Genomic DNA, 16,993 nt, shown 5'->3' with positions numbered 1-16,993 from the left:
TACATTTTAGCTTAATCCCTCCCTCGTTGGTTCCCCCGCCACTGTCTCCAAATCTCCATCTTTTGACCAGGCTCCGCCCACTCTCTTAATTTATGATAGTGGTGAATTCTGACTCCTCCTATGTATGCAGATTTGAAAAGAATAGTGGCAGGACCAAGCTTTCTCATGCAATAAATAACAGTCAGGAGAAGCCTTGAGGTTAGGGAGGCACACTCCTGCAGTCTGTCCCAGTTCACCAGTTTCAGAGATAGGCCCCCTCTCTGCACACACAGTCTCCAGACACGAATACATTTGCACATAAAACATCCCATCTAACCCATAACACATTATAAAACATATCAATCAATACTTAAATATGGTTTAAACATGCCATGTCCATAACCCATTCTCAACCATATACATTAAAGACATTCCTAACAGCCATCCTCCCTGGACCTTGAGCCACTATGGTTTCTTCTTGTGACTGTGTGTATGTGGCTATGTGTCTCAGGTCAGACTATGTGTCTCAGGTCAGGCTATGTGTCTCAGGTCAGACTATGTGTCTCAGGTCAGACTATGTGTCTCAGGTCAGACTATGTGTCTCAGGTCAGACTATGTGTCTCAGGTCAGACTATGTGTCTCAGGTCAGACTATGTGTCTCAGGTCAGACTATGTGTCTCAGGTCATAGCGCACAAACAAGTGATATCGTTAGTTCCGTTGCTACTCCCATCTCCACACAGCGGAGCCCTTGGATGATAGCAAAAGACAGGATGAACTGAAAACCTGTGGTCATTCTGAGGCTCTTTGTCCTGACCGTGTGACCAGGTTACTCAGAAGCAAACTAGAAATAATACAGACCTATACAGGTCTATCTGTTCCTGAAGTTTATCTCCATCCCATGTCCTTGACTACACACCCAGACCAGCTGCAGGGAGCTAAAGGGAACCATCCTTTCTCAGAAGCACAGCATTTTCTCTAAATAAATGTCTCTACTATTGCTAATCATATTATAATATATGTAATGGAAAAATACCTATAGAGCCATTTCATCATGGCTCTGTTTTAACCCTTTAATTGGTTCTTAATCCAAGGCATAAAAAGCATATAGGAGTTTCATTCTACAACATGCATAAATCATATAGTCGGTTTGTTATGTTGAGTAGTTAACCAAAAATTCCCCAAATCACATGCGCCGAATACAGCAGGTGTAGGTAGATCTTACCGTGAAATGCTTACTTACAAGCCCTTAACCAACAATGCAGTTTTAAGAAAAATAAGAGTTAAGAAAATATTTACTAAATAAACTAAAGTTTTTTACAAAATACAATAACGAGGCTATATACAGGGGGTACCGGTACTGAGGCAATGTGCGGGGGTACAGGTTAGTCCAGGTAATTGAGGTAATATGTACATGTAGGTAGGGGTAAAGTGACTATGCATAGATAATAAACAGAGAGTAGCAGCAGCGTAAAAGAGGGGGTGGGGGGGGGGTGGACAATGCAAATAGTCTGGGTAGCCATTTGATTAGCTGTTCAGCAGTCTTATGGCTTGGGGGTAGAAGCTGTTAAGGAGCCTTTTGGATCTAGACTTGGCACTCCGGTACCGCTTGCCATGCGGTAGCAGAGAAAACAGTCTATGACTTGGGTGGCTGGAGTCATTGACAATTTCTAGGACCTTCCTCTGACACCTCCTAGTATATACGTACTGGATGGCAGGGAGCTTTGCCCCAGTGATGTACTGGGCCGTACGCACTACCCTCTGTAGTGCCTTGCGGTCAGAGGCCAAGCAGTTGCCATACCAGGCGGTGATGCAACCAGTCAGGATGCTCTCGATGGTGCAGCTGTAGAATTCTTTGAGGATCTGAGGACCCATGCCAAATCTTTTTAGTCTCCTGAGGGGGAATCGTGCCCTCTTCACGACTGTCTTGGTGTGTTTGGACCATGATAGTTCGTTGGTGATGTGGACACCAAGGAACTTGAAGCTCTCAACCTGTTCCACTACAGCCCCGTCGATGAGAATGGGGGCGTGCTCAGTCCTCTTTTTTTTCCTGTAGTCCACAATCATCTCCTTTGTCTTGGTCACGTTGAGGGAGAGGTTGTTGTCCTGGCACCACACGGCCAGATCTCTGACCTCCTCCCTATAGGCTGTCTCATCGTTGTCGGTGATCAGGCCTACCACTGTTGTGTCGTCGGCAAACTTAATGATGGTGTTGGAGTCGTGCCTGGCCATGCAGTCATGGGTGAACAGAGAGTACAGGAGGGGACTGAGCACGCACCCCTGAGGGGCCCCCGTGTTGAGGATCAGTGTGGCAGATGTGTTGTTACCTACCCTTACCACCTGGGGGCGGCCCGTCAGGAAGTCCAGGATCCAGTTGCAGAGGGAGGTGTTTAGTCCCAGGATCCTTAGCTTAGTGATGAGCTTAGAGGGCACTATGGTGTTGAATGCTGAGCTGTAGTCAATGAATAGCATTCTCACGTAGGTGTTCCTCTTGTCCAGGTGGGAAAGGGCAGTGTGGAGTGCGATAGAGATTGCATCATCTGTGGATCTGTTGGGGCGGTATGCAAATTGGAGTGGGTCTAGGGTTTCTGGGATTATGCTGTTGATGTGAGCCATGACCAGTCTTTCAAAGCACTTCATGGCTACAGACGTCAGTGCTACGGGTCGGTAGTCATTTAGGCAGGTTATCTTAGAGTTCTTGGGCACGGGGACTATGGTGGTCTGCTTGAAACATGTTGGTATTACAGACTCAGTCAGGGACATGTTGAAAATGTCAGTGAAGACACTTGCCAGTTGGTCAGCACATGCTCGGAGTACACGTCCTGGTAATCCGTCTGGCCCTGCGGCCTTGTGAATGTTGACCTGCTTAAAAGTCTTACTCACATCGGCTACGGAGAGCGTGATCACATAGTCATCCGGAACAGCTGGTGCTCTCATGCATGCTTCAGTGTTGCTTGCCTCGAAGCGAGCATAGAAGTGGTTTAGCTCGTCTGGTAGGCTTGTGTCACTGGGCAGCTCGCGGCTGTGCTTCCCTTTGTAGTCTGTAATAGTTTTCAAGCCCTGCCACATCCGACGAGCGTCAGAGCCAGTGTAGTATGAGCCAATAGAGTTTCCCTTGCCTGACAGGTTTCCTGACAACTCATCCTGAATGTAATTCTGCTGCTCTATCGATTGCGCCACACATCAGTCTGGACCTACCATCCTAGAAGTAGTTTTTGCTGACGTCAAAATTATGTGATTCATGATTGGTGTAGACCAGCTCTGGTCCAACCCATCGGTTTCTGGAACCAATCAGAACGGTTTGAATGTGTTTGCATTTGAGAAGTTGTCATGGAGGAAGCAAAAATGTGGATGGGTTGCCAGGCAAGAGTTTCCCACTAGTACTAGGGCATTCAAGTGTTTTTTTCCAGTCATATGCTGGTATTTATGAAATTACGAGATGTTGTGAATGCAGCACAATTTGTTTTGCTAGTCATCAACCATGTTTTGCTAGTCATCTACATTTTACATTTTAGTCATTTAGCAGACACTCTTATCCAGAGCGACTTACAGTTAGTGAGTGCATACATTTTTTATTTATTTTCATACTGGCCCCCCGTGGGAATTGAACCCACAACCATGGCGTTGCAAACGCCATGCTCTACCAACTGAGCTACACGGCATCTAGTCATCAACCATGTTTTGCAAGGTATTTTGCTGTTGTTCTGGGATTGATTTGCACTTTTCGCCCCAAAGTACGTTCATCTCTAGGAGACAGAACGCGTCTCCTTCCTGAGCGGTATGATGGCTGCGTGGTCCCATGGTGTTTATACTTGCGTACTATTGTTTGTACAGATGAACGTGGTACCTTCAGGCATTTGGAAATTGCTCCCAAGGATGAACTAGACTTGTGGAGGTCTACAATTTTTATTCGGAGGTCTTGGCTGATTTCTTTTGATTTTCCCATGATGTCAAGCAAAGAGGCACAGAGTTTGAAGGTAGGCCTTGAAATACATCCACAGGTACACCTCCAATTTACTCAAATGATGTCAATTAGCCTATCAGAAGCTTCTAAAGCCATGACATCATTTTCTGGAATTTTCCAAGTTGTTTAAAGGCACAGTCAACTTAGTGTATGTAAACTTCTGACCCACTGGAATTGTGATACAGTGAATTATAAGTGAAATAATCTGTCTGTAAACAATTGTTGGAAAAATTACTTGTGTCATGCATAAAGTAGATGTCCTAACTGACTTGCCAAAACTATAGTTTGTTAACAAGACATGTGTGGAGTGGTTGAAAAACGAGTTTTAATGACTCCAACCTAAGTGTATGTAAATGTTAGTGCCCGGAGAAGACACGTTTCCGAAGTGAGCAGGACGATTATGAGATGGAGTTCTGTCAGGATGCCACCAGGCCGCAAGCAAAGTCGGGAGAAGAGGAACATTGGGACACAGAAAGGTTTCTGAGAAGGAATGGAGGGAAAAGAAGAGAAAGAAGAGGTGGAAGAGAAAAGAGGAAAGCAGAGGTTGGATTAGAATCTGAGGAAGATGGTGCTAAAAATCGAGATGGGGTGGTGAAGAAGATTGGTGTCAAGTGCGCAGACTGAGTTCTGGATGTGAAACGGAAGTGAATGAGGATGAAGGTGTGGTGAAGAGCTTGGAACCCGAGCCTGGCCTCAACGGACATGATAAAGAAGAATCTGGTCCAGTAGGAGTGACATTTTTGGAGAAAGCGGATCCTTGCCTTTTAGCGTATCCATTTGTGGTTTCAGGGTGGGTGGAAAAGGTGTTGGGTGCAGTTGAATCAGTGAAGGTAACCTGTAGTGGACTTGTGATATTTGTTTGTTTCTTCTGACCAGAGGGAGCGGGCGCTCCTTGGGTCAAGGTCTGTTTCTTGCTTTGCTCTTAGGAAAATTGAAATGAGTGAATTCTGCGGTAGCGTTAAGTGTGGAGGTGGAGCAATTGAAGTTAAAGATTCCTGGTGTTTGTGACGCCCGCCGTTTGGTGCGACACAGATCCAGTGGTGAGCGTGGTGAAACAGAGGAGTCACTGTCAGTCCTTTTGAGTTCAGAGTCTTTATCCGACAAGGTCATGTTGGGATACAGTGAGGGAAAAAAGTATTTGATCCCCTGCTGATTTTGTACGTTTGCCCACTGACAAAGAAATGATCAGTCTATAATTTTAATGGTAGGTTTATTTGAACAGACTAACAACAAAAAAATCCAGAAAAAAACGCATGTCAAAAATGTTATAAATTGATTTGCATTTTAACGAGGGAAATAAGTATTTGACCCCCTCTCAATCAGAAAGATTTCTAGCTCCCAGGTGTCTTTTATACAGGTAACGAGCTGAGATTAGGAGCACACTCTTAAAGGGACTATAACTTAACTATGTTGCTGGGGATCGGAGGTGTCTGGTGCGAGAGAGGCAGGTTGAGGTGGCCAGAGTCTGAGTAGTGCAGAAGATGTCGTATGCTGAGTGAAGAGAGTAGAGGAGGATGGGTCAAGGCTGATGGACCCTGATAGGCCAATGAGTGATATTTGCTTCATTAAGGTTGGCTTCTTAGCAATGGTTATCTGTACGTAAATCACAGAAAATAGATGTTGTGGTGGCAGCTGCAGAGAAGTATTTGGGTGTATGAGATTTGACTTCAGAAGAGTTCCAGGGTGTGTTGGGTGGTGGGGGGCCGTCCTCCCAGGCCGTTGGCATGGTGCAGGAGCAGATAGTCAGAAGAGTTACAGGGTGTGTTGGGTGGTGGGGGGCCGTCCTCCCAGGCCGTTGGCATGGTGCAGGAGCAGATAGTCAGAAGAGTTACAGGGTGTGTTGGGTGGTGGGGGGCCGTCCTCCCAGGCCGTTGGCATGGTGCAGGAGCAGATAGTCAGAGTAGTGGAATGGGATGTGGTTCGTTGGAAGGGTGTTTTTTATTTAATTATTATTATTATTTTATTTTATTTATTTTTCCTTTTCCCATTTTTGTATGACAAAGTATAATGGATATATATTATAGTCCAATTGGGGGCGCTAATGCAAGACATTGGATGCCAACCGCCGTTAAACTCAGAAGAAGAAGAAGAAGAAGAAGAAGAAGAAGGGAAGATGGCAGAAAAGGAAATAAGGAAGAAAGTGGAGCATATTGTGAATAAACATGGTGGGGGATTACACAGTTACATTACCTTCTGGAAGATCTGCTGAAGGACAAGAGACAAGAAAAAAAGGAGAACAGTGGAAATGGAATGAGGGATTATGGAATGAGGGAATATGGAATGAGGGAATATGGAATGAGGGAATATGGAATGAGGGAATATGGAATGAGGGATTATGGAATGAGGGATTATGGAATGAGGGAATATGGAATGAGGGAATATGGAATGAGGGAATATGGAATGAGGGAATATGGAATGAGGGAATATGGAATGAGGGAATATGTAATGAGGGAATATGTAATGAGGGAATATGGAATGAGGGAATATGGAATGAGGGAATATGGAATGAGGGATTATGGAATGAGGGAATATGGAATGAGGGAATATGGAATGAGGGAATATGTAATGAGGGAATATGGAATGAGGGAATATGGAATGAGGGATTATGTAATGAGGGATTATGGAATGAGGGAATATGGAATGAGGGAATATGTAATGAGGGAATATGGAATGAGGGAATATGGAATGAGGGAATATGTAATGAGGGATTATGTAATGAGGGATTATGGAATGAGGGAATATGGAATGAGGGAATATGTAATGAGGGAATATGGAATGAGGGAATATGGAATGAGGGAATATGGAATGAGGGATTATGTAATGAGGGATTATGGAATGAGGGAATATGGAATGAGGGAATATGGAATGAGGGAATATGTAATGAGGGAATATGTAATGAGGGATTTCACAGAACTTTTGGAAGAACTTGAGGAAATTGAGAGTGAATAGAGTGAAGATGAATTAGATGTGGTGGCAGGTGCAGTAATGACTGTTGAGAAGAAGTTGAGTGTAGAGGGAAGCAGTGTGGCGAGGAAGGTTGGCGTCAAGTGCAAAAAGCGAGATACGTGTTCAAGTAGCTCAGAGATGGAACTTTACGAGAGTGTGGATTAAATTCCTGCAGTGAGGACTGCCGAGTTCAGGCCTCGTCCGAGGATGTAAAGGATGATTCTGGCCCAACACAGAAAGTGTGGTATGCTGAAGCAGTGTAGAGAGTGTTAGAGGAAGATGGGTTACAGGGTGAGGGATCCTGAGAGGATTCCTGTGAGTAGCTAGAGACTAAGAGAGAGTGATGGTTAGAATATGTGCTTCAGTAAGCTGGGTTTTTTAGCATTCATAGCCATGGTTGTCAATTGCACTGCAGAAATGGATGGAAAGTCACAGAACATAGAGGTTGTGGTGGCAGCGGCAGAGAAGTACTTGGTATTGTGAGGTTTTACTGCAGAACTTTTGAAGGGGGTGTTGAGTGTTCTGTCCTTGTAGGAAATAGATAGGATGGGGTGGTGGTTTTTGTGTTTTTTTACTGAGGGCTAATACTTGGCAGGGTCATTTTTATTTTTAAATAAAGTTAGTAACGGTAGTTGTATAGTACCGTATCACAAATACATTTCTGTGGTATGCCGTGAATGGCCTCACACTCCAGTACAGTAGGTGACGGTGTATGCACATTAAATTGGATGCGATCCGCCAACACAATCCCAAAGAAGAAGAAGAAAACGAATACCAGAGGCTGTCCAGTAGGTGACGGCATGCCCTTAAACGTTTGTTTGCGGACCGCAATGATATCATAGAAGAAGAAGCAAAGGCGGTGCGCTAGGCGGATCTGACTGCATCATGGATGCTGCTTTTGCCAGAAAACCAAAACTATGCAGATTATTCTTTCCGTTGGAAAAGCAAATTATGTTATTCCCCATTTTAATTCTACTGATAAACCAGGCCTCTAAAATGAACGCCGAGGACGGCGTTATGGAGGAACTGGAAACTGAGAAAGAGGCAGAAGAAAGTCATCGACAGGACAGCGTGAATTTATTGACATTCATTTTACTGCTGACATTAACAATTCTGACCATTTGGCTGTTCAAACACAGAAGAGTTCGTTTTCTCCACGAGACCGGGTTGGCAATGATATACGGTAAGAGTCGACACATGAATTAGTCAGACGTTTGCAACGCATGTAACTTCGCCAACCCAACCCCCTAATCCCCGTATGAATGACGCTAGCGCACGTCGTGCGGCTCTATGGCACTGCTACATTCAACCATGCATGACGAGTTAGTTACAATTGATCAATATTGTAGATACATTGCAGACAGTTACAATGTTACGCTATTACATGATGCGCCATTCAGCGCTCATTCCCGGTCCTAATTGGTTCAGGGGGGGGGAGACAATCTCTCTGCAATGTGCTACACAGTATTTAGATTGGGCATCACATTCCTGCATAGATACCCACAGAACCATGTTCATATGCCACCAATAAATAAGAATATATTATAGGCTTTGACTTATTGGTATAGGCTGAGTCACATCGAGCTACAGGCTACTAGGCCTAATCATGACATTCTCTTTACATATTAGCAGATTCATTATATAGTGTCGTGGCCTGGGTTTATTACATATTAGCAGATTCATTATATAGTGTCGTGGCCTGGGTTTATTACATATTAGCAGATTCATTATATAGTGTCGTGGCCTGGGTTTATTACATATTGGCAGATTCATTATATAGTGTCGTGGCCTGGGTTTATTACATATTGGCAGATTCATTATATAGTGTCGTGGCCTGGGTTTACAACTACTGTGTTGAGTCATTCATTACCCGCAGCAGCTTGTGGGAACCGCTCCATATCATGGATGGATGTATTTATCCTACCTGCCATGGGATGCAGTCAGTGGGAACCGCTCCATATCATGGATGGATGTATTTATCCTACCGCTCCATATCATGGATGGATGTATTTATCCTACCGCTCCATATCATGGATGGATATGTATTTATCCTACCGCTCCATATCATGGATGGAATATGTATTTATCCTACCGCTCCATATCATGGATGGATGTATTTATCCTACCTGCCATGGGATGCAGTCAGTGGGAACCGCTCCATATCATGGATGGATGTATTTATCCTACCGCTCCATATCATGGATGGATGTATTTATCCTACCTGCCATGGGATGCAGTCAGTGTGGCGCAACTACGATACAAACAGATGCACCTGAAAATGTGATGTGAATCAAGAGCCAATCCCGTTGAGAGGATTTCAATTTCCCAAACCCTGTTACTGGAGGGTATAGGAGCCATTTTACTGGCTTCTGACCAATCGTGCTATTTTTTTATTTTTTTGCGCTGATCGTAACTTTTCTTTTACATAATGTAAACTATGAAATAACACATATGGAATCATGTAGTAACCAAAAAAGTGTTAAACAAATTGAGATTCTTCAAATAGCCACCTTTTGCCTTGATGACAGCTTTGCACACGCTTGGCATTCTCTCAACCAGCTTCATGAGGTAGTCACCTGGAATGAATTCCAATTAACAGGTGTACCTTCTTAAACGTTAATTTGTGGAAATTCTTTCCTTAATGCATTTGAGCCAATCAGTTGTGCTGTGACAAGGTAGGGGGGTATACAGAAGATGGCCCTATTTGGTAAAAGACCAAGTCCATATTATGGCAAGAACAGCTCAAATAAGCAAAGAGAAACGACAGTCCATCATTACTTTAAGACATGAAGGTCAGTCAATACGGAACATTTCAAAAACGTTGAAAGTTTCTTCAAGTGCATTCGCAAAAACCATCAAGCGCTATGATGAAACTGGCTCTCATGAGGACCGCCACAGGAATGGAAGACCCAGAGTTACCTCTGCTGCAGAGGATAAGTTCATTAGAGTTACCAGCCTCAGAAATTGCAGCCCAAATAAATGCTTGACAGAGTTCAAGTAACAGACACATCTCAACATCAACTGATATCTGAGTGAGAGTGACTGACCAAGGGAAAGGGGATACCTAGTCAGTTTCTCTCGCCTCTGATCCGAAACCAGTAGTAACCAACAACTTCAATGCCAGGTAATACACATTTAAAAAAATGAGTCTAACATTCCCCAATAATGTTGCCGTGGAGGACTTGATAACTAGCTACTGTGTTTGAGTGATCTCAGCCGTTTTCTTGTAAATTAGCTCAGGTTGCTAGCAAAATGCTAATTAACGACGCTAGCTAGCTAACGCGTTAGGGCAAAATGTAGATTTCCGCCTTACATTTTTATATTTTTGTTCAGTATATATTAATTGAGTGTTTTCCGGTAACGGTTTGCTCTGATATGGTTGAGGTCTGAACGTTTCTGCATGACTAAACCCTACAGCACTAAGAGCCACAGGAATGTTCAAGGTAACTCTGTCTGGACATGTGACCTTTTCAAATAAAATGTTATTTGTCACCTGCGCCGAATACAACAGGTGTAGACTTTACAGGGAAACGCTTACTGACAAGCCCTTAACCAACAATGCAGTTAAAAAGTATGAAATGTTGTTATTATTTTACAACGCAGTTAGGATGGCAGTCCCTAATCTACTACTACAGCTTTGGTTGATCCATTTCTCTATAGTTTATGTGGGGTGTGTAGTGGGGTGGGTGTAGTGGGGTGGGTGGAGTGGGGTGGGTGTAGTGGGGTGGGTGTAGTGGGGTGGGTGTAGTGGGGTGGGTGTAGTGGGGTGGGTGGAGTGGGGTGGGTGGAGTGGGGTGGGTGTAGTGGGGTGGGTGGAGTGGGGTGTGTAGTGGGGTGGGTGGAGTGTAAAGATATTCTATCCTCAGTATCTCTCTCTCTCTCGCCGTCTCTTTCTCTCTCTCCCCCCCCCCCCCCCCTCACGCTCCCTCGCCGTCTCTCTCTCTCTCTCTCGCCCCCTCCTCTCGCTCTCGCCCCCCCCCTCTCTCTCTCTCCCCCCCCCCTCACGCTCCCTCGCCGTCTCTCTCTCTCTCTCCCCCCTCTCTCTCTCTCCCCCTCTCTCTCTCACGCTCCCTCGCCGTCTCTCCCCCCCCCACCCCCCCTCACGCTCCCTCTCCGTCTCTCTCTCTCCCCCTCTCTCTCTCCCCCTCTCTCTCTCCCCCTCTCTCTCTCTCGCCCCCTCCTCTCGTCCCTCCCTCTCGCTCTCTGTCTGTCTGTCCTTCCCAGGACTGTTGGTAGGTGTGATCCTGCGTTATGGAATCCCAGCCACCAGCTACCACAACAGAACTCCTCCCAGCTGTTCTCTGGAGGAGGGGCCGGTCAGTACGCTGCTACTGAACGTCAGTGGGAAGTTCTTTGAGTACATGCTGAAAGGAGAGATCAACTCCAGGGAGATACACAACGTGGAACAGAATGATATGCTGCGCAAGGTGACAATCACACACACACACTGTTGGAACAGTATGATATGCTGTCCCCCCCCCCCCCCAACTACTGACTAAACACAACTGAACTGTATAACCCCCCCCCCCCCCAACTACTGACTAAACACAACTGAACTGTATAACCCCCCCCCCCCCAACTACTGACTAAACACAACTGAACTGTATAACCCCCCCCCAACTACTGACTAAACACAACTGAACTGTATAACCCCCCCCCCAACTACTGACTAAACACAACTGAACTGTATAACCCCCCCCCCCCCCAACTACTGACTAAACACAACTGAACTGTATAACCCCCCCCCCCCCCAACTACTGACTAAACACAACTGAACTGTATAACCCCCCCCCCCAACTACTGACTAAACACAACTGAACTGTATAACCCCCCCCCCCCCAACTACTGACTAAACACAACTGAACTGTATAACCCCCCCCCCCCCCAACTACTGACTAAACACAACTGAACTGTATAACCCCCCCCCCCCCCAACTACTGACTAAACACAACTGAACTGTATAACCCCCCCCCCCCCCAACTACTGACTAAACACAACTGAACTGTATAACCCCCCCCCCCCAACTACTGACTAAACACAACTGAACTGTATAACCCCCCCCCCCCCCCAACTACTGACTAAACACAACTGAACTGTATAACCCCCCCCCCCCCAACTACTGACTAAACACAACTGAACTGTATAACCCCCCCCCCCCCAACTACTGACTAAACACAACTGAACTGTATAACCCCCCCCCCCCCCAACTACTGACTAAACACAACTGAACTGTATAACCCCCCCCCCAACTACTGACTAAACACAACTGAACTGTATAACCCCCCCCCCCCCCCCCAACTACTGACTAAACACAACTGAACTGTATAACCCCCCCCCCCAACTACTGACTAAACACAACTGAACTGTATAACCCCCCCCCCCCAACTACTGACTAAACACAACTGAACTGTATAACCCCCCCCCCCCCAACTACTGACTAAACACAACTGAACTGTATAACCCCCCCCCCCCCAACTACTGACTAAACACAACTGAACTGTATAACCCCCCCCCCCCCAACTACTGACTAAACACAACTGAACTGTATAACCCCCCCCCCCCCCCAACTACTGACTAAACACAACTGAACTGTATAACCCCCCCCCCCCCCCAACTACTGACTAAACACAACTGAACTGTATAACCCCCCCCCAACTACTGACTAAACACAACTGAACTGTATAACCCCCCCCCCCCCAACTACTGACTAAACACAACTGAATTGTATAACCCCCCCCCCCCCCAACTACTGACTAAACACAACTGAACTGTATAACCCCCCCCCAACTACTGACTAAACACAACTGAACTGTATAACCCCCCCCCCCCCCCAACTACTGACTAAACACAACTGAACTGTATAACCCCCCCCCCCCCAACTACTGACTAAACACAACTGAACTGTATAACCCCCCCCCCCCCCCAACTACTGACTAAACACAACTGAACTGTATAACCCCCCCCCCCCCCCAACTACTGACTAAACACAACTGAACTGTATAACCCCCCCCCCCCCCAACTACTGACTAAACACAACTGAACTGTATAACCCCCCCCCCCCCCCCAACTACTGACTAAACACAACTGAACTGTATAACCCCCCCCCAACTACTGACTAAACACAACTGAACTGTATAACCCCCCCCCCCCCCAACTACTGACTAAACACAACTGAACTGTATAACCCCCCCCCCCAACTACTGACTAAACACAACTGAACTGTATAACCCCCCCCCCCCCCAACTACTGACTAAACACAACTGAACTGTATAACCCCCCCCCCCCCCAACTACTGACTAAACACAACTGAACTGTATAACCCCCCCCCCCCCAACTACTGACTAAACACAACTGAACTGTATAACCCCCCCCCCCAACTACTGACTAAACACAACTGAACTGTATAACCCCCCCCCCCCCCAACTACTGACTAAACACAACTGAACTGTATAACCCCCCCCCCCCAACTACTGACTAAACACAACTGAACTGTATAACCCCCCCCCCCAACTACTGACTAAACACAACTGAACTGTATAACCCCCCCCCCCCCCAACTACTGACTAAACACAACTGAACTGTATAACCCCCCCCCCCCAACTACTGACTAAACACAACTGAACTGTATAACCCCCCCCCAACTACTGACTAAACACAACTGAACTGTATAACCCCCCCCCCCCCCAACTACTGACTAAACACAACTGAACTGTATAACCCCCCCCCCCCCCAACTACTGACTAAACACAACTGAACTGTATAACCCCCCCCCCCCCCCAACTACTGACTAAACACAACTGAACTGTATAACCCCCCCCCCCCCAACTACTGACTAAACACAACTGAACTGTATAACCCCCCCCCAACTACTGACTAAACACAACTGAACTGTATAACCCCCCCCCCCCCCAACTACTGACTAAACACAACTGAACTGTATAACCCCCCCCCCCCAACTACTGACTAAACACAACTGAACTGTATAACCCCCCCCCCCCCCCAACTACTGACTAAACACAACTGAACTGTATAACCCCCCCCCCCCCCAACTACTGACTAAACACAACTGAACTGTATAACCCCCCCCCCAACTACTGACTAAACACAACTGAACTGTATAACCCCCCCCCCCCAACTACTGACTAAACACAACTGAACTGTATAACCCCCCCCCAACTACTGACTAAACACAACTGAACTGTATAACCCCCCCCCCCCCCCAACTACTGACTAAACACAACTGAACTGTATAACCCCCCCCCAACTACTGACTAAACACAACTGAACTGTATAACCCCCCCCCCCCCCCCAACTACTGACTAAACACAACTGAACTGTATAACCCCCCCCCAACTACTGACTAAACACAACTGAACTGTATAACCCCCCCCCCCCCCCCAACTACTGACTAAACACAACTGAACTGTATAACCCCCCCCCCCCCCCAACTACTGACTAAACACAACTGAACTGTATAACCCCCCCCCCCCCCAACTACTGACTAAACACAACTGAACTGTATAACCCCCCCCCCCCCAACTACTGACTAAACACAACTGAACTGTATAACCCCCCCCCCCCCCCCAACTACTGACTAAACACAACTGAACTGTATAACCCCCCCCCCCCCCCCAACTACTGACTAAACACAACTGAACTGTATAACCCCCCCCCCCCCCAACTACTGACTAAACACAACTGAACTGTATAACCCCCCCCCCCCCCCAACTACTGACTAAACACAACTGAACTGTATAACCCCCCCCCCCCAACTACTGACTAAACACAACTGAACTGTATAACCCCCCCCCAACTACTGACTAAACACAACTGAACTGTATAACCCCCCCCCCCCCCCAACTACTGACTAAACACAACTGAACTGTATAACCCCCCCCCCCCCCAACTACTGACTAAACACAACTGAACTGTATAACCCCCCCCCCCCCCAACTACTGACTAAACACAACTGAACTGTATAACCCCCCCCCCCCCCCAACTACTGACTAAACACAACTGAACTGTATAACCCCCCCCCCCCCAACTACTGACTAAACACAACTGAACTGTATAACCCCCCCCCCCCCCCAACTACTGACTAAACACAACTGAACTGTATAACCCCCCCCCCAACTACTGACTAAACACAACTGAACTGTATAACCCCCCCCCCCCAACTACTGACTAAACACAACTGAACTGTATAACCCCCCCCCCAACTACTGACTAAACACAACTGAACTGTATAACCCCCCCCCCCCCAACTACTGACTAAACACAACTGAACTGTATAACCCCCCCCCAACTACTGACTAAACACAACTGAACTGTATAACCCCCCCCCCCCCAACTACTGACTAAACACAACTGAACTGTATAACCCCCCCAACTACTGACTAAACACAACTGAACTGTATAACCCCCCCCCAACTACTGACTAAACACAACTGAACTGTATAACCCCCCCCCCCCCCCAACTACTGACTAAACACAACTGAACTGTATAACCCCCCCCCCCCCCCAACTACTGACTAAACACAACTGAACTGTATAACCCCCCCCCCAACTACTGACTAAACACAACTGAACTGTATAACCCCCCCCCCCCCCCAACTACTGACTAAACACAACTGAACTGTATAACCCCCCCCCCCCCAACTACTGACTAAACACAACTGAACTGTATAACCCCCCCCCCCCCCAACTACTGACTAAACACAACTGAACTGTATAACCCCCCCCCCCCCAACTACTGACTAAACACAACTGAACTGTATAACCCCCCCCCCCCCCAACTACTGACTAAACACAACTGAACTGTATAACCCCCCCCCCAACTACTGACTAAACACAACTGAACTGTATAACCCCCCCCCAACTACTGACTAAACACAACTGAACTGTATAACCCCCCCCCCCAACTACTGACTAAACACAACTGAACTGTATAACCCCCCCCCCCCCAACTACTGACTAAACACAACTGAACTGTATAACCCCCCCCCCCCAACTACTGACTAAACACAACTGAACTGTATAACCCCCCCCCCCCCCCAACTACTGACTAAACACAACTGAACTGTATAACCCCCCCCCCCCCCAACTACTGACTAAACACAACTGAACTGTATAACCCCCCCCCCCCCCAACTACTGACTAAACACAACTGAACTGTATAACCCCCCCCCCCCCCAACTACTGACTAAACACAACTGAACTGTATAACCCCCCCCCCCAACTACTGACTAAACACAACTGAACTGTATAACCCCCCCCCCCCCAACTACTGACTAAACACAACTGAACTGTATAACCCCCCCCCCCCCCAACTACTGACTAAACACAACTGAACTGTATAACCCCCCCCCCCCCCAACTACTGACTAAACACAACTGAACTGTATAACCCCCCCCCCCCCAACTACTGACTAAACACAACTGAACTGTATAACCCCCCCCCCCCCCCAACTACTGACTAAACACAACTGAACTGTATAACCCCCCCCCCCCCCAACTACTGACTAAACACAACTGAACTGTATAACCCCCCCCCCCCCAACTACTGACTAAACACAACTGAACTGTATAACCCCCCCCCCCCCCAACTACTGACTAAACACAACTGAACTGTATAACCCCCCCCCCCCCAACTACTGACTAAACACAACTGAACTGTATAACCCCCCCCCCCAACTACTGACTAAACACAACTGAACTGTATAACCCCCCCCCCCAACTACTGACTAAACACAACTGAACTGTATAACCCCCCCCCAACTACTGACTAAACACAACTGAACTGTATAACCCCCCCCCCCCCCAACTACTGACTAAACACAACTGAACTGTATAACCCCCCCCCCCCCCCCAACTACTGACTAAACACAACTGAACTGTATAACCCCCCCCCCCCCCAACTACTGACTAAACACAACTGAACTGTATAACCCCCCCCCCCAACTACTGACTAAACACAACTGAACTGTATAACCCCCCCCCAACTACTGACTAAACACAACTGAACTGTATAACCCCCCCCCCCCCAACTACTGACTAAACACAACTGAACTGTATAACCCCCCCCCCAACTACTGACTAAACACAACT

The 16,993-nt window shown here is 47.0% G+C and overlaps 1 protein-coding gene across 1 annotated transcript in view; it reads left to right on the top strand.

Moving 5' to 3' along the window:
- Positions 1 to 7,772: 7,772 nt before the first annotated feature.
- slc9a7 (solute carrier family 9 member 7) overlaps positions 7,773 to 16,993 on the top strand; it is a gene marked incomplete at both ends in the record, with an annotated part of 42,817 nt that continues 33,596 nt past the window's right edge. Inside the window, 2 exons of the mRNA XM_084200175.1 lie at positions 7,773 to 8,070; positions 11,112 to 11,314. Of these exons, the coding sequence (XP_084056301.1) occupies positions 7,773 to 8,070; positions 11,112 to 11,314 (501 nt within the window). The remainder of the gene's footprint in view (positions 8,071 to 11,111; positions 11,315 to 16,993) is intronic.

The sequence above is a fragment of the Coregonus lavaretus genome (genome assembly GCF_964263955.1).
Source record: "Coregonus lavaretus genome assembly, contig: HAP1_SCAFFOLD_1272, whole genome shotgun sequence".
Lineage (NCBI taxonomy): Eukaryota > Metazoa > Chordata > Actinopteri > Salmoniformes > Salmonidae > Coregonus > Coregonus lavaretus.
Note: the sequence above shows the minus strand (reverse complement) of the source record. Positions and strands in the feature narration are given on the sequence as shown.